A 19,430-nucleotide genomic window follows, 5' to 3' on the forward strand; every position below is an offset into this window, starting at 1 on the left:
ACTGAGGATCTTTCCGCCCAGGAGGTAGCAACTGCCCTGGTAGAATGTGCTTTTAGACCCACAGGAGGAGATAAGTCAGAAGACAAATAGGCCAAAGAAATAGCAGAAACAATCCATCTTGCAATGGAACTTTTAGTGGCAGCCTTTTGCCCTTATTCCCTCCTTGAAAGAGGATAAAAGTGAAGTCTTTTGCCAACTCTGTTTGATAGATAACCAATTAAAGTTCTTCTCAAGCAATGAAGAGATTTTTCTTCTTCTGACCTTGGGTTCTAAAAAAAAAAAAAGGTAGGAAGAACAATATCCTGGGACCTATGAAAACTGGAAGCTACCTTTCGAAGAAAGGCTGGATACGGGCGGATCAGCACCTTATCCTCCAAAATAGTGGTGTAAGGGGGATTAATGGATATGGCCTGAATCTCATTAACCCCGAGGGCAGAAGTTAACGCAATTAACAGGCACAATTTCAAGGTGAGACCCTAAATTGAGCTGGAATCCATTGGTTCAAAACCAGGGTGGATTTGATTTAAATCAAACTGATTTAAATCATAGTTTTCTACATAAAGACTAATTCTTGCTGGTATAACTTATAATATGCAAGTAGATGAAGATTTTTAGAATAACAACTTTTCATATTAGTTTGATTAGGTTGATTCTGTATTCAAAGGTTTGTAGAAGTTAGGATTAAAGGGTTTCTACCACCACATTTTCACCTATTTAGCTGTCAGACACTAGCGATCTACCTAACCATGCTATTGTAATCCCTTTCTGTGCAGCGGTTAGCCTAAAAAAACGTACTTTTATTGGTATGCTAATGAGCCTCTAGGTGCTATGGGGGCGTCTTTTCAGCACCTAGAGGCTCCGCCCACTCACCATTTCCATCGCCCAGCGCGCTCCAGCCCGCCCCTCTCCTCTAGATTGACAGACTACTTGTCTGCATCTCAGCCGAATTCTCGCGCCTGCGCTTCTGTATTCGGCGCAGGCGCAGTGACTGTCTCCCTGCGCCGGCATCTTCACTGCACCTGCGCCGATTACAGCGCAGGGAGAAGTCCAACAGTCACTGCGCCTGCGTCGAATACAGAAGCACCTAGACGCTCCGTCCACTCACTATTTCCGCCGCCCAGCGCGCTCCAACCCGCCCCTCTCCTCTAGATTGACAGCCTACTCGCGCCTGCGCCGTGTGCTTCTGTATTAGTTTGCTTATACATATTAGTTATCGCCGCGTCCGTAATAACCTGCTGTATAAAAATATGACCTAACCCCTTAGATGAACACCGTAAAAAAAAAAAAAAAAAATTGTCAAACGAGATTTTCGTGGACTCATCTGTAAAAGCGCTCTCACTTTCTTCATTGGGGGACACAGGACCGTGGCTATAGCTCCTGCTGCCACTAGGAGGCGACACTAGGCTGAAAATGGTTAGCTCCTCCTCTGCAGGCTATACCACCCTCCAGCCTGGAGAGAGCATATTAGTTTGTGCCCAAGCAGTAGGAGAATTAAAAAAAAAAAACACAAAAAAAAAAAAAAAAACATACATTAAGAAAACTAGAACACAACTAATGCCGGAAGGACCGAACCCGACTGATGACCCCACCGGCAAACTAACCGCTACCACCTGCGGCAATAACAAAACAATGGGTGGGAGCTGTGTCCCCCAAATGAACTAAGCAAGAAAGATTTTACAAAACAGTCCACAAAAATCTTGTTTTCTCGCTTTCTCGCTCGTATCATTGGGAAGAGGGGGACGGGACGGACACAGGACCGTGGGACGTTCCAAAGCAGTCCACGGGGAGGCAAGAACCACACGCCCATGGAAAACATCCTCGCGGAAGCTTAAGACACTGCTGCCTGCAAGACCTTGCGGCCCAGAGCAGCATCTGCTAATGCAAAAGTATGCACCTGGTAAAACTTGGTGAACATGTGCAAGGAAGACAAAGTCGCTGCCTTGCACAGCTGTGACGCGGAAGCATGGTGGAAACTAGCCCAAGAAGCACCCACCGCCCTGGTCGAGTGGGCCATGATACCAAGGGGCTGTGCCTTGCCCCGGGAGCGGTGTGCCTCAGCAATTGCCAAACCTTCACCTTGCAATCGTCACCTTGGAGGCTGCCAAAGCTTTGCGAGGACCTTCAGGAATGACGAACAAAGTCCGTACGGCGGAAAGAGCTAGAAACTGATAAGTAAATCCTGAGAGCCCCAACCACATCCAGCTGATTGAGATCCTGCTCCCTAGGATGTGAGGGAGGGGGGGCAGAACGAAGGGAGAACAAGGTCTTCGTTGACATGGAAGGTCGAGACCACCTTCGGCTGAAAAGGTATGGGGCGGAGCACTTATCTTGCTGCAGTAAGGGCTCCTTACAAGAAAGCACTGTTAATTCCAAAACGCGCCTGATGGATGTGATAGCCACCAGGAATGCAACCTTCCAGGAAAGAATATGGAGGGGAACTGCGTTCATAGGCTCAAATGGAGCAGATTGGAGGGAACCAAGGACAAGGTTCAAGTCCCAAGAGGGCAAAGGGGGGCAATAAGGCGGGACAGTGTGAGCCACCACTTGTAGTAAGGTCCTGCACCGGGGCCTGCAGTGCTAGAGGACGCTGAAAAAAATAAAAAAAAAATTAAATGGACAGTGCCGACACATGGCCCTTTAAAGAACCAAGAGCCAGACCCAAATCCAACACTGATTGCAGAAAGGAGAGGAGAGTGGGAAGAGAAGCGTAGCGAGCAGGGGGAAGTCACGTTCCGCACAGAAACGCAGAAAAGACCTCCAAGTTCTGTAATAGAATTTGGATGACGCTGGTTTCCTGGCCTTAATCATGGTGTGGATGACCTAGTCAGGGAAACCATGCTGCTTCAGAATGTCAAACGTAGAGACTCTAAACGCAGGTGTAAGACAGGTCCCGGAGAGAGAAAATCAACCCTGAGCGGAAGGGGCCATGGCGTGTCTCCTAGAAGAAGGATAATATCAGAGTATCACGCGCGACTGGGCCAGTCTGGAGCGATGAGAATCTTCTGGATGCCCTCCATCCGGATTCTGCGTAGGACATGCGGCAGGAGAAGAGGCGGAAAACAAGTACAACAGGGAGGACCCATCCCATGGTGCCACCAGAGAGTCTACGGCGCATGCCTTGGGAACTCTTGTTCGAGAGAAGGCGGGAAGTTTGTGGTTGAGCCTGGACGCCATCAAGTTTACCTCCGGTTGGCCCCAACGGAGACTGATTGCTTCAAACACCTCCGGGTGCGGAGACCACTCTCCCGGGTCCACGGTCGTCCGACTGAGGAAATCTGCTGTCCAATTCTCCACTCCCAGAATGTAGACCACCGAAAGAGCTAGTACATGTATCTCTGCCCACTGCAGGATCTTGGCTGACTCAGCCATCACCGCTTGACTGCGGGTTCAGGAGAGCGTCCCAAAAGGAGAAGGGATAGATGAATAGCCCAGAGTTCTAGGATGTTGATGGGCAGTTTGGAATCAGACCGACCATACGCCTTGGAGTGTCCGAGGCAGGAAGACTCCACCCCAACCCTGAAGACCGGCATCGGTGGTGATGACTGTCCATTAGACCGGAAGAAAGGATTTCCCCGTCTCCAAGGTCGGGGCCAAGAGCCACCACCTGATTGCCGAACTCACCCCTGGGGACAGAACAATGTGACGGTCCAAGGATTCCAGTGACTTGTCCCACAACAACAAAAATCGTCCGTTGAAGTGCACGTGTGTGAAATTGTGCAAACGGAACAGCCTCGAAGGAAGCGACCATTGCACCCAAGACCTGCATGCAAAACCGAATTGACGGGTACCTGTGCCGGAGGAGAAGACGGACCGACTGCTGAAGGACTAGCCTCTTGTCCAGAGGGAGGCGCACTAACGCCGCGGCCGTGTCGAGGATCATGCCAAGAAAAGTGATTTGTCTGGTGGGACGGAGGGAAGACTTCTGGAAGTTCACCAGCCATCCAAACCGTGCTAGGGTATCCAGAGTGATGCACAGACGGTCCTCGTTCTAATTGAAGGTTGCTGCTTTGACCAGGATGTCGTCCAGATAAGGAACCAGGGTGATGCCCTTGTTACGAAGAAGCGTCAGTACTTTCGTGAAGACTCGCTGTACCATCGCCAAGCCAAATGGAAGGGTGACGAACTGGTAGTGATGGAGCCCTACCGTGAAGCGGAGGAAGCGCTGATGCGCCGGGGTAATGGGGACATGCAAGTACATGTCTCGAATGTCTATTGAAGAATGGTATTCGCCTCGGTCCCGTGAAGCAATAACGGAGCGAAGGGTCTCCATCCTGAATTTTGGAACCCAGAGAAACCGGTTCAGCAACTTTAGGTCCAGAACCTGGCAAACGGATCCTTCTTTTTTGGGGACCATAAATAGGTTTGAATAAAAACCAGTGAATTGTTCTGCCAAGGGAACCGGGGAAACCACACCTCGCGCGAGGAAAGACTGTAATGCCTGGAAAAAGGCAACAGCCCGACCTGGGGGGCTGGGACAGAAAGAAACATTGTGGAGGAGGGGGACACAAACTCGACCTTGTAACCCAAAGTAACGATTTCGAGCATCCACGCTTCTGAGATGTGAGCCCGCCAAATTCCCTGAAAAAGGAGGCGACCCTTAACCCAAGAGGGTGAGGGCGCAACTTAATGTGGAGGACTGTTGGCTGGTGGAGGGACGGGTAGGCTGTGCTCGTGGGTACAAGGCTGATTGAGGCATAAAGAATGTTTTTTTCCGTTGGTCCTGCGTAGAGGATCTGGGAGGGGCTCCCGCTGCCAGTCGTGTGCCAAAGAAGTGGCGAAAATAATGGGCTCGGGCATTTGAAGGCTTAGCACGGAACGTGCGCTTGGATCTGCCCAATGGTAGGTGGGTACTTTTACTGCCCGTAGCCTCGGAGATAATTTTATCTAAACGGGCCCCGAACAATCGGGAGACTGAAAAAGGAAGGCTTGTAAGGGAACGCTTTGACAATGAGTCCGCTGCCCACACCTTAAGCCACAGTTCGGCTCTCGCGGTAACCTTGAGGCGGGAAGAGCGGGCAACCAGTGCACACGTGTCCAAGGAAGCTTCACAGAGGTACTTCCACACCTGTGAGATTTGAAGGGCCAAGGACCGGAGCTCAGCTAGAGGAAGGTCCGGCACCAAGTCCTAGTTTAAAGGAGTTGTCCAGGTTCAGAGCGGAAGCCGGACATTCCTCTATTTTCACCCAGGCAGCCCCCCTGACTTGAGCATCGGAGCAGTTCACGCTCCGATGCTCTCCTTTAAGCAGGGCAAGGGAGCGCATCAGAGCATGAGATGCTCTGATGCTAGCCTAAGGGGGTCTGCCTGGGCGAAAATAAGGGTATGTCAAGGTTCAGCTCTGAACCCGGAAAACCCCTTTAACCGGAGCACCCACTCCCAGATGAAATGCTGAGCCACTTGCTGCGAAAACAGACTTAGCAAAAGACTCCAAACGGTGATCCACTGGGTCCTGGAGGGCTGAGCCATCGGCCACCGGAATGGCTGTGTGCTTGGTGAGACGTGCGACCGGAGGATCCACCTTGGGAAGAGAGGACCGTTTATCCACCCAATCTGCCGGAAAGGGTTAAAGTAGATCAAGTCGCTTAGATGTGGTAAAGCGACAATCTGAATGGTCCCACGCCTTGGCAATGACAACCGAAAAGTCGTCATATAAGGGGAAAGCCTTGGGAGTTTGTCTGGAGCGGAGAAAAGACACTCCCTGGTGACTCGGGGAGGGGGACTCATCCTGCACCTGAAAGGTGTCACGGACAGCAGTAACTAAGCTGTCCACCATGGAAGCAATTTTGGAAGATTGTTCCGGATCCATATCAGAGTCACCAATGTCCCCATCGGACAGAACTTCCCCTGGGAGGGAGGATGCGTCAGAGCGAGACCCATGGGGGGGGCTTGCTTGTGCGAAGGTCTGCCCTTAAGATGCTCGCCTGAGAAAGGTGCGGACTGCGCAGGTGGGGATTTATCAACCAAACGACCCATGAGGGAGAGGGTGGATTGGGAAATTTTAGATGGGTCCTCCACTGCCTGGGATAATGCACGGGCCCAGTCCGTTCCACACTGTCCGGGTGGTCATGCGGCTGCGTAGGCTGGGGGCAGAAACTGTCTGGGCGTACAGCATACAGAGTCCGACTGGCCGCGAGGGAACTTAATTTTGCATTTAATGCATGCATAATAAGTGGCGGATGGAGGCATGCAGGTGTCACTCATGGGTTCGGACGTGGCTGCCTACCGGACCCCCTACTGGTCTCAAGGCTGGAGAGGGAAGGTAACCGTCCTACCAGCTCGCAGGAGATCCCATGCCCTGCGTTCCCTGAAGAAGCAAGCTGCAGAGAGAAGCTGAGTCCGTGCGGGAAGCTGAGGTCCGGCACGGCCTTTTGACGCCCCCACGTTACGATCACAAATGGGGTCTTTCTGTAATCTACAGAATCAAGGTAATAAATATTGTTTTGTTTGGCTGTTAACCCTTGCTTTGTTACTGGAAAAAATGGATTAAAATGGAAAATCTGCCAAAAAAAGGGAGTCTGAAATTTCATCTCCATTTTCCTTTCATTCTTGTGGAACACCTAAAGGGTTAACAAAGTTTGTAAAATCAGTTTTGAATACCTTGAGGGGTGTAGTTTCTAAAATGGTCATTTTTGGGTGGTTTCTATTATGTAAGCCTCACAAAGTGACTTCAGACCTGAACTGGTCCTTAATAAGGACACAGCCTTATTTCACCTTAAGACCAGGCCATTTTTTGCAAATCTGACCAGTGTCACTTTAAGTGGTGATAACTTTAAAACGCTTTGACTTATCCAGGCCATTCTGAGAGTTTTTTTTGTCACATATTGTACTTCATGACAATGGTAAAATGAAGTCAAAATTATTATTATTTTTTGCATTAAAAAATACCTAATTTACTAAAAATTTGGAAAAATTAGCAAATTTCAAAGTTTCAGTTTCTGTAATACCCCCAAAAAATTGTGATGACTTTACATTCCCCATATGTCTACTTCATGTTTGAATTATTTTGGGAATGATTTTTTTTTTTGGGGATGTTACAAGGCTTAGAAGTTTAGAAGCAAATCTTAAAATTTACAAAAACCCAATTTTTAGGGACCACTACAGCTCTGAAGTCACTTTGCGAGGCTTACATGATAGAAACCACGCAAAAATGACCCCATTCTATAAACTACACCCCTCAAGGTATTCAAAACTGATTTTACAAACTTCGTTAACCCTTTAGGTGTTGCACAAGAGTTATTGGCAAATGGGGATGAAATTTGAGAATTCAATTTTTTTTGCCTAATTTTCCATTTTAACCCATTTTTTCCACTAACAAAGCAAGGGTTAACAGCCAAACAAGACTCTTTATTGCCCCGACTCTGCAGTTTACAGAAACACCCCATATGTGGCCGTAAACTACTGTACAGCCACACAGCGGGGCGTAGAGTGAAAGGTGCGCCATTTGGTTTTTGGAAGGCAGATTTTTATGGACTGGTTTATTTACACCATGTCCCATTTGAAGCCCCCCTGATGCACGCCTAGAGTAGAAACTCCATAAAAGTGACCACATCTAAGAAACTACACCCCTCAAAATATTCAAAACTGATTTTACAAACTTTGTTAACCCTTTAGGTGTTGCACAAGAATTAATGGAAAATAGATATTTTCAAAATTTCACTTTTTTGGCAGATTTTCCATTTAAATATTTTTTTTTCCAGTTATAAAGCAAGAGTTAACAGCCAAACAAAACTCAATATTTATGGCCCTGATTCTGTAGTTTACAGAAACACCCCATATGTGGTCGTAAACTGCTGTACGGGCACACAGCAGGGCGCAGAAGGAAAGCAATGCCATACGGTTTTTGGAAGGCAGATTTTGCTGGACTGGTTTGTTTGACACCATGTCCCATTTGAAGCCCCCCTGATGCACCCCTACAGTAGAAACTCCAAAAAAGTGACCCCATTTTAGAAACTACGGGATAGGGTGGCAGTTTTGTTGGTACTAGTTTAGGGTACATATGATTTTTGGTTGCTCTATATTACACTTTTTGTGCGGCAAGGTAACAAGAAATAGCCTTTTTGGCACCGTTTATTTTTTATTTACAACATTCATCTGACAGGTTAGATCATGTGGTAATTTTATAGAGCAGGTTGTCACGGACGTGGCGATACCTAATATGTATACAATTTTTTTATTTATGTAAGTTTTACACAATGATTTCATAAAAAAAAAAAAAGTTTGTGTATCCATAGTCTAAGAGCCATAGTTTTTTCAGTTTTTGGGCGATTATCTTAAGTAGGGTCTAATTTTTTTCGGGATGAGATGACGGTTTGATTGGCATTATTTTGGGGTGCATATGACTTTTTGATCGATTGCTATTACACGTTTTGTGACGTAAGGTAACAAAAAAAATGGCTTTTTTTACACCGTTTTTATTTTTTTACGGTATTCACCTGAGGGGTTAGGTCATGTGATATTTTTATAGAGCCGGTCGATACGGACGCGGCGATACCCAATATGTATATTTACACAATGATTTCATTTTTGAAACAAAAAGAAAAATCATGTTTTAGTGTTTCCATAGTTTAAGAGCCATAGATTTTTCAGTTTTTGGGCAATTATCTTGGGTAGGGTATGATTTTTGCGGGATGAGATGACTGTTTGATTGTTACAATTTTGGCATACATGCAACTTTTTTGATCACTTTTATTACCTTTTTTGGGAAGGTGGGAAAAATTTCAATTTCATTATAGTTTTTTATTTTTATGGCGTTCACCGTTCGGGTAAAGTAACATGACTGTTTTATAGATCAGGTCGTTACGGACGCGGCGATACCAAACATGTGTAGGGCATTTTCTTTTTTTTCTTTTTTAATCAGTGGTAAATGTGTTTTTATTCCTGTCTATTATAAAAGTAGAGAAATTGAAATGTGGAAACTTGCAAATTTTTCAAAATATTTTGTAATGTCGTTTGTTTTTTTGTAAATAAAAAAAATGCTTTTTTTACTCAATTTTACCACTGTCATGAAGTACAATATGTGACAAAAAAAATCTCAGAATGGCCTGGATAAGTAAGAGTTTTAAAGTTATTACCACAAAAAGGGACATGTCAGATTTGCTAGAAATGTCCTGGTCCTGAAGGTAAAAACTAGCTTGGTCTTGAATGGGTTAAATAAGGCAGAAAGAGTCGAAACCTGCCAGAGTTCTAAATCTCTGGAGGAATTCTAAAACTAGACGAATGGGAACAGAAGAGTGGATTTGTTCAATGTGGATCCTGCAAATTCCAAGAACCTTTGCCAAACTCTAGCATAAATAGCTACGGTCACCATTTTTTCTACTTATAATAGTGGAGATCAAGGCATCAGAGAAACCTTTTCTACCTAGTACCTTTCAAATTTCAGGCAGTTAGATGTAATTTTTTTTTAGATCAGGGTGTAAACACTGGACCCTGGGTCCAAAGGTTTCGGGCCTCCGGAAGCACCCAAGGATCTGAGACCGACCTGATTTGGAGCCACGTTAACCATGACCTCCTCAGCCAAAACTGGGCTATAAGTATAACCCTCGCTCCGTCCTCCCTGATCCCTCTTAGAACTCTTGGGATCAGAAGGAGGGGAGGAAAGGTGTAGACTATGGGAAAGTTCCAGGGCTGAAGGAAGGCATCTATTCTACAAGGGAATCCTGCCATATCTAAAGAGAAGTTTTGAATTTTCTTGTTCTGGGAGGTAGCAAAAAGGTCTATTACTGGCTGGCCCCAGAGAGTCGTTATTCTCTTGAAAGTAGACTGATCCAGACTCCATTTGCCCTGAGAAGGCAAATGGGGACTCAAAGTCCGCCTATCCATTTTTCGTCCTCCTGATATGTACTGCTGAAATCGAGGCACATTCTTTTACCGCTAATAGGAGGATAATCAGAATCCTGCACCTTGTACCCCCCTGTCTGTTCAGATAAGAAACCACTGTTTGTTGTCTGAAATAAAACTGAGATTTTTTTCCCCTTATTCATGGAAGGACCGAACTCAATTTCAAGACCAACTGCTGTCAGTTCCTGTAGGTTTAAGGATCCCCTTTGAGTGTCCTCCCAACGACCCTGTACAGAAATTTCCTGAATGTGAGCCCCCCACCGCCAGGGGCTTGCATCGGTTGTTAGACAAACAAGGTCTTCCAACCTTCATAGGACCCCCTGAATCAAATTATTTTTCAACCATCATGCCAGACTCATGAGTCTGGTCCGAGATTCTTATTTTTTGATCTAGGGAGCTGTTCTTTTGCCAACGGGAAATTTCCCACTGGAAATCCCTTGAGTGGAGTTGCGCCATGGAGGTCGGCCACAGTGCCGACCTCGGAACATTTTACATCCCAATTAGAGGATCATCTCAAGGAGGACATAATCTTATATTATAGAGTAACTGCTCCAAAGGATTTCTTTGCAGATCCAACTAGGGGACATATTTTGAGTCTTCTAAGGGATATCTGCAAACACCCATTGATTGTGCCACTGGCAATCTACAGTGTGTATTCATCCTGCGGTTTTTACATTCCATTTATATTTCCCTATATTTTTATTGATTTTATCATGGATTAAAGTATACCTTTCTACAATCGGTGAGTGCCGCTCTTTGTTTTTCTCCTTCGTTTGAAGATATTTTGCATACTTACTGCTGCTACATGCTGAGCACCACCGTGAGGCACCACTCCTCGGTATCCAGAATAACCACAGGTTTGGTGTAGTGCCACTGGTTTACCTCCTCTACATTTTGATACAGTGGAGGAAGAAGGTTTATCACTGATCTTATAGTTTCTATTTTAATTTTTTTTTTAGGTTTATTATAGTTCTGAAGGAGCAGACTTTTTTTTTTTTACTAAACAGGAGAGAGTAAAAACCTTTGCCTTGTCCTTTTGGTACCAGGAATAAAACAGACTGATTAATTTTAGCACTTCTTCCATTATGGATCTTACTTGACCCTTAGTGTGACTCTTTGTAATCAAGAACCTTCCTGAGAAATTCTATTTTTAAACCTGTCTGTATAGTGTCCAGAATCCAAGAGCTGGCAGAGATCTGGGACCAGGCGAAAAAAAAAAAAAAAAAAAAAAAAAAAAAGCTTTAGTCCGCCCCCATCTGACTTCTGGCGTCATTGCCGATTTTGTTTTTGTCTCCAAAGGGCTGGTTGAAAAAATAATTTCTTCCTCTCCTCTGGTTTCTGAATCTACCTTCCCTAGATTTTTTTGGTCTCCTTCCTGGCTATTCCTGAAGGTACGGTTAAAATCAGTTTGAGAAAAAATAAAAATTCCCAGGGCTTCAAGGTTCTTTTTGTCCGCCGCCTTTTCTAGTAAATGGTCTAACACTGGCCCAAAAAGGTATTCCCCTTCACATGGCACACCACAATATATTTTTTGATGGGAGGTCCCCACCCAGTTTTTTAGCCACAGAGCGGGCAGAGATGGATAAAGTGGCCAACCTGGCCGCCAATCTAACCGAATGGGCTGAAGCATCGACTAAAAAGTCTGCCGCCTTCCTCATAGTGGGCAGGGAGGCCCAAATATCCTCTCTGGGATATCTTTTTTTTTATTTGTTTTCCAGCTCAGAGAGCCAGACCATAAAAGGGAGCAGGCTGTACATGCAGAGGCTATGCTTGGCCTGAATGAAGAGGTAGATGCTTCCCAGGCTCCTTTTAAAAAGGATTCTGCTTTTTTTTTTTATCTAGGGGATCCTTTAATACTCCCATGTCTTCAAAGGGAAGGGCCGTTTTCGTCGACACTTTGGATATAGCTATGTCAATCCTGGGTGTCTTATACCAAGTAGCACAGTCCTCTTCCTTAAAGGGAACCTGTCACGTGGATTTTGTGTATAGAGCTGAGGACATGGGCTGCTAGATGGCTGCTAGCACATCCGCAATATCCAGTCCCCAAAGCTCTGTGTGCTTTTATTGTGTCAAAAAAACTATTTGATACATATGCAAATTAACCTGAGATGAGTCAGAGCTTGAAAATATGACTCTTCTCTGGTCACATAAGTAAGATATGACTCTTTTATGCTAATTTGCATATGTATCAAATCGGGTTTTTTTACACAATAAAAGCACACAGAGCTACGGGGACTGGGTATTACAGATGTGCTAGCGGTGATCTAGCAACCCATGTCCTCAGCTCTATACACAAAATCCCGGTGACAGGTTCCCTTTAAAAGGGGTATTTACGTTTAAGGTTTTTCGAAATATAAACCTATCATTCCGCTTTAATCAAGACTGACATATTCTTATGTACAGGGGAAGGTGCTGTGGTGTTTAGACTCTAATCCCCAAACAATGTACTGAATAGACTTAGGTACTTTCACTTCTTCAATGCCCATAGTGGATCTTACGGCTTTTTAAGAGACTATCTGTATCTTCTATTGGAAAACATTGTTTACCAGTAAACTCGCCTTCCTCACAAGATAGGGATGAACCTTCAGAAGGATAATATAATGAGGAGCGAAATTCATCTTCCTCAGAATTAGATGACGCAGGCTCCTAAGCAGTCTCAAGATGCCTCAATTTAGGCTCTCTTGCCCCGGCAACTTTTCTAAAGGATAGAGAGGGATTTACTTCGGAACTGACCAGTGCCTGCAGACATTTATAGAAAGATGGCGATTCCTCAGCCACTGTTCTATCAATACAGGTCTGACACATCCTTCTCCCAATCAGGTGCTACTGCCATTCTACACAAGCCACACTCCTATTTAGATACAATCTTTCTAGGCTTTGTCTGAAAATACATTAAGCATGATGGTATCAGGAGGGAAGCAGGACCCCATATGCCCCAGAAGACTCACCCCTCGTCATATACCAGGGCTGGAGGAACTCCAGAGTCCTCTGTATGCTTCTCCACCATGTTGATCAGTTGACTGTCCAGCCAGGGCTCTGAATAGGACGCCGTCTACCTGCTTACCGTGCACCTTTCTCATAGGCTGTATGAGGACGTCACCGGGACCACACCGCACACCGGTCATGTGTCTCGTCTCCTTTCTCCGGCCTATCTCCTTGCCGGAAACTCCTCAGGCTGTGCCTATGGCGCATCAGCGATGCCGCCAGGCACATGATCGCTCCAGCACCTATGAAGTTCCCTCTAGAGGAGGGATGGCCAACCTACGGCTCTCCAGCTGTTGCAAAACTACAACTGCCAGCATGCCCAGTCTGCCTACAGCAGAGCATGGTAGGCGTTGTAGTTTTACAACAGCTGGAAATCCACAGGTTGGCCATGCAGTGCCTCTGCTCGTCCCCATAGTGCACCATCGATGGCATCTCTTACCGCTGGGGATCTGCAGGTATGCCTCAGGTTACATAAAAAGCAGGGTTTTTAAAGGAAATTAGGAGCACCACCAGGGGGAAGGAACTGAAAGAGAAAGAATGCAAGCTTCCCCAGAGACAGGAAACCACATTGAATTGGGAGGGGACCCCCACCACAGAGCCCCCTTTCTACATCCAAACCAGACATCGGCCACAATTCAGTTCACACCTGTGAACACCCTTATAACTGGAGACACCTAGTCACATCTTTTGACACTTTGTTCTCCAACACAAATGTGTCAAAGTAAAGGAACAGAAAAAAAAAATTAAAAAAATTAAAATAAAAACACAGGAAGCATTCAGGGACCACTGAAGGCTTACTTCTAGTGATAAGCAAACTTGTGTTTCATGTTCGGCGTACAAGGTTCAGGTTATCTAAGAATTCTGTTATGGATTCCGAAACCACAGACCATAACTTATGGTCTGTGTAGCGGAATCCATAACGGAATTCTCAGATAACCCGAATCTTGTATGCCGAACATGAAATAAATCTAAAAATGTAAATAGCTATACATCTATCTATATATTACACACACACAGACAGCATTTCCAGACTACCTTTCCGCTTGGTGGAAGAAAGCAAATCATTAGCATTTTCAAGTTCTCGCTCTAATTTAGAGATTCTTTCGCCAAGGTCTTTCTCAATTTGACATTTTGCAGCTTCCATTTCTCCCAGCTGATCCTGGAGCGATGCATTATCTTGATAAAAAAAAAAAAAAAGTAGCGGATAAATTTCAAATTCTCAAACATGTTTACCGATGACACAAAAGTAAATGAATATACAAACTTCTACTTACTATCACCGGCTTCTTTTAGGAGTTTATGCAGTTCCTCCACTGCCTGAGTCAATTCCACACTTTTGGTCTCAGAATCATCAGCAGCACTCTGGAACATGGGTTAAAAAATTTGCAATCAAATTAAAAATTTCAGTGACAACATTGTAGCCAGAGTACTGTTGAGAAGGCCTACAATCCCTCCTCAACAGTGAGCTGCTCCAATAACAGTTGCTCTTTTATTTTTCCACCTCCAGTGAAGAACTATAGGTACAGAGAGGAGGTGTTACCAGTGACTGACAGCTTGCTCATACACACACTGCCAATCACTGATAGCTGTTCACAATAAGCAGAAAATGCAGAGATATCAATGTATAAATTACAGGTTTTACTGATTCTCCTCACAAAAATATTTAAAGGGATTCTGTCACCAAGGAGGAGATTCGGAGGACATAGGCGGTGCTGGGCTCCTTCACAGGCGGGCGTGGCTGGGCTCCAGGAAGGTTAGTACAGCCCCTTGGACACATACAAGACTAATTTACATATCTATAAAATCCTTATTTAAAGAAATTAAAAGCACACAGCCCTATAGGACCGGTATATTGCGGACATGCTAGCGGCGATCTAGCCGTGCATGTCTGCAGCTCTATAGCCCAAAACTTGGTGACAGAATCCCTTTAAGCAACCTGCTCAGCTCTTCCGGCTCTATAACATGCTGCCTGCAGACTGCATTGCATTTTGTGGCAACAGGTTCTCTTTAACCCTTTAATTTTGTTTGCGGCAAAACTGACATTCGCTGGGTCAATACGATTACAACGATACCCCATATGTATAGGCTTTTTTTAATGTCCAAATAGTGTAAAAATAAATGTAAACTTTGAAAACCTTTTTTTTTTATAGTTAGGTCTACTGAGCTGTATAGGGGCTAATTTTTTGCGGGCCAATCTACTTTTTATTGATACCATTTTGGCGTGTGTGACTTTTTAATCACACTTTATTACCGTATTTTCTGGTGTTTAAGACTACTTTATAACACTAGAAATTATTTTCAACAGTCGAGGGTCGTCTTTTATGCCGGGTATATGCAGATATATTCCTTAACCGGCAGTAACTTGAACTTTAAATCAGCGCCATGATCTTTATTACCTTACAATGAAGCTCCGGTAACAGGCAGAGCGGGCGGCAGTATAACGTCACTCACATCACGCGCCTGCTCCACCCACTTTATGAACGAAGCAGGCGCATCACGTGAGTGAGTTATGTTACACCACCGCCCGCTCTGCCTGTTACCAAAGCTTCTTTGTAAGGTAATAAAGATCATAGCGCTGATTTAAAGTTCAAATTACTGCCGGTTAAGGAATAGTCTTTAGATATTATACTGCTGTGAGCGGCGGGGTAGGTGTATTGGGGAACACTTATGGGGGAGATCTGTGGATGACACATATAGCATAAGATGCTATATAGTGTCATCCACAGATCCCCCTCCCAATAGTAGTTCCATCCACTGATCACCCTCCCCATAACAGTGCCATCCACACATCCCCCATGGCAATGGACCCACCATCTTTTCCCAGCCCCTAGTAGTTCCTATGTGGGAAACTGGGAATGTGAAAAGAAAAAGATAGGTTACCATGGCAGCCAGGATGCTACTGAAGCCCTGGCTGCCATGGTCAGTTCCCTGGACTGCAGAAGATAGTCTTATAGTCTTGGAGACAGGGAGGGCTGGGCAGGCAGGGGTAATCTTATACGGCAAGCATAGCCCAAACCCTATATTTTAAAAATGGAAAAGTTGGGGGTCATCTTATGCGCCCAGTAGTTTTACACGCCGAAAAATACGGTACATTTTTTGGGGAAAGAAGCAATGAAAAATTGGCCATTTTGACCCTTTTTCCGTTACGCCATTCGCCGTATCGGAAAAATAAATTTTAAGTTTGAATAGTACCGGCATTTTCTGTCGCATGATACCCATGTTGTTTATATTTTTTATTTTGTATTTTATTATACGGACGGGGGGTGATTTAAACTTATATTTTATATATTAAACTTTTATATTTTGCAATGATTTTGAAGCTCATATATGAGCCTATAAAACCTTCATTTTTTTTCATTCTGAGCCATCACGTATTTTTAAAAATGACTTACTGTGAATTGCTAATTTCTTATGTTAGCCTGCCATCTGGTGGCCAAAATAAGAATTGCAGCAAGAATACTGTGGGTCTCATCAGCGAGACTCAGCATTAAAGGGTAACTCATGTTTTCATAAAAAAATAAAAAAACTATTTTAGCATTATGCATAAAGCAATCTTTAGTTTCTTCACATACCACTGTTTTCCTTGAGTTTTTCCCTTAGTTACAGCTGTTTAAACATTTACAAAACGAGGACCTTCTCAAGATGGCTCCTCTGCCAGTTCGGAGGCCAATACTGCTTTCCCTCACTTCCCATACACACTAGCTGTAGCCAGCAGCTCCCTGCCAGCCAATCAGATTGGATTACTGAGAGACATGCCTCCTCACTCTGAAGCCTAATGCAGGCATGCAGTGTGAAGGACCGCCCCTCTGTCTTCTTAGCCAGACAGACAAGCCATCTATATCCATAAAAAGCCGGGCAGCACTCCTTTAATTTGGTTGAGAGATGGGTGCCAGCGGTAATCCCTCGATTCAGGATGATGAACAAATAATAAAAGTCCGCAGCACTCCTTGAAAGATGAAAAAAATGTGCTATTTATTCGCACATGTCATATAGCAACGTTTCGGTTCTCTCACAGTTCTGAGAGAGAACCGAAACGTTGCTATATGACGTGTGAATAAATAGCACATTTTTTTCATCTTTCAAGGAGTGCTGCGGACTTTATATATATACACACACACACAGCTCAAAAAAATAAAGGGAACACTTAAACAACACAATGTAACTCCAAGTCAATCACACTTCTGTGAAATCAAACTGTCCACTTAGGAAGTAACACTGAGTGACAATTTCACATGCTGTTGTGCAAATGGGATAGACAACAGGTGGAAATTATAGGCAATTAGCAAGACACCCCCAATAAAGGAGTGGTTCTGCAGGTGGTGACCACAGACCACTTCTCAGTTCCTATGCTTCCTGGCTGATGTTTTGGTCACTTTTGAATGCTGGCGGTGCTTTCACTCTAGTGGTAGCATGAGACGGAGTCTACAACACACACAAGTGGCTCAGGTAGTGCAGCTTATCCAGGATGGCACATCAATGCAAGCTGTGGCAAGAAGGTTTGCCGTGTCTGTCAGCGTAGTGTGCAGAGCATGGAGGCGCTACCAGGAGACAGGCCGGTACATCAGGAGACGTGGAGGAGGCCGTAGGAGGGCAAGAACCCAGCAGCAGGACCGCTACCTCTGCCTTTATGCAAGGAGGAACAGGAGGAGCACTGCCAGAGCCCTGCAAAATGACCTACAGCAGGCCTCAAATGTGCATGTGTCTGCTCAAACGGTCAGAAACAAACTCCATGAGGGTGATATGAGGGCCCGACGTCCACAGGTGGGGGTTGTGCTTACAGCCCAACACCGTGCAGGATGTTTGGCATTTGCCAGAGAACACCAAGATTGGCAAATTTGCCACTGGCACCCTGTGCTCTTCACAGATGAAAGCAGGTTCACACTGAGCACATGTGACAGACGTGACAGTGATTTCCCGTTGGTTGTAGAATGGGGTAATGCCACAACTGTTGAATAGCATTCAGTAGTAGCGCACTCCTCCGGTCAAGGAAGGGGGGTATCGAGATAATCAGAACCGTATCCAACGGTAGTGTAATCACACCTCCATGGGGGGGGGGGGGGGGGGCGGAGGGGGACTACCTACGGTAAGCACTGAACTCAGTGGAAGTGTAATTACTCCTCCTATGAAGGGGAGAAAAATATACAGGAAGTACCGTATCCTGAGTTAGCACAATAACCTCGCCTATGGCAGGGAGTAATGCACCCAGCAGGAACTGAACTCAATGGTAGAGAATTACGCCCCTAAGGAAGAGGGTAATGCATATGATCAGTCCTGTACCCGGTGGGAAGAGAAATTCCTCCACTTATGTAAGGGGGGAATGCTTACGGTAAACACTGCCACCAGTGATATTGCCATAACGTCGCCTATGAGGGAGGCTAATGTATACTGCCAGTACTGTACTCAGTGGAACGGTAATTCCATCAAGTCCGGAAGGAGGGACGCGAATGGCTGGCACTGAGACCAGTGCTAGTGCAGTCAGTTCACCTATCCCGTAGTGGTGCAATGCCGCCTAAGGAAGGGGGTAATGCATACCATCAGTACAGCTGGTCAGTATGGATGCAATACTAGAAGATTGAACTGGATTCATATCAGAGTCTGCAGAACAGATCCCCCGTTTCCTCAGAACCAACCCCTGCCGGAAGGGAGGGTTCTGAATACAACCTTATTGAGGAACCACCCAGGATGTGGAATCGGCACCTCTACAGGACCGCTCACTGGATTGAGTGGGCGGTACTTAACCCACGACCCCGGAGGGTGGATTGGGAACTCCCAGAGGTCCCCCTTGGAATGCGCAGGTGGAGAATTATCAACCAAACGGCCCCGTAGGGCGGATTGGGAACCTTCCGATGTGCTCCCCTGGATTTGTGCAGATGGAGTATCAACCAAACGGCCCCGTAGGGCGGATTGGGATTACAGGGGTCCTCCACTGGATTGCACAGGTGGTGGCATATCCACCAGATCACCCAGAAGGGTGGTTAGGGATTCTTCAGATGTCCTTTATCAACCAAACGACCCCGGAGGGAGGATTGGAAACCGTGAGCAATCCTCCACTGACCGGATAGGACATGGGCCAGTCTGGTATCACACCATCAGGATGGTCCTGCGGTGATGTGGGCTGAGGGGGGCAGGATTACCGGTAATGCCCCTGCAAAATGAATAAGAGGCAGGAAGAGGTTAAATATATTTTTTTTAACTTAAGGCATTTGGTCTGCAGAAAGGGACACTGGCTATCCAGTGCCTGCTGCAAAAATGGCTTACCATGAAGGGTTAACCCAGCTTAGAGGATCGAAGGCGGAGCTCATGCTGGCACCTGGGGGAGGAGGGACCACTAGTCGGGGAGAATTCCCGCCTAAAGGACGAACCCGCCCCCTCCATAATCAGACTAAAGTTGCGGCCTAGTAGGCCGAAAAGGCGGGACATAAAGTCAGCGCATGGCCAACCGGTATAACAGAGGTACTTGGGAGTTTACCTTCCAATCGGCGGTCGGATGTGTCCGCTTGCGTCCCCCTGCCGCGGGCCGCAAAAACCGCTCGGGCCGAGTACCAGTAGGCCCGAAGAGAAGCCGGGGCCTAAATTTTCTGCGCCTGGCCGAACCGGCCGGGAAGCAGAG

At 45.7% G+C, this 19,430-nt stretch overlaps 1 protein-coding gene across 2 annotated transcripts in view; it reads right to left on the reverse strand.

Annotated features, from left to right (window-relative positions):
• TPR (translocated promoter region, nuclear basket protein) overlaps positions 1–19,430 on the reverse strand; it is a 213,965-nt gene that overhangs the window by 136,026 nt on the left and 58,509 nt on the right. For both annotated transcript variants that reach the window (XM_040408451.1, XM_040408450.1), the window contains exons 9-10: positions 14,095–14,182; positions 13,856–13,996 (exon numbers count right to left, since the gene is read on the reverse strand). In XM_040408451.1, the coding sequence (XP_040264385.1) occupies positions 13,856–13,996; positions 14,095–14,182 (229 nt within the window). The remainder of the gene's footprint in view (positions 1–13,855; positions 13,997–14,094; positions 14,183–19,430) is intronic.

The sequence above is a fragment of the Bufo bufo genome, chromosome 9 (genome assembly GCF_905171765.1).
Source record: "Bufo bufo chromosome 9, aBufBuf1.1, whole genome shotgun sequence".
Taxonomy (NCBI): Eukaryota; Metazoa; Chordata; class Amphibia; order Anura; family Bufonidae; genus Bufo; species Bufo bufo.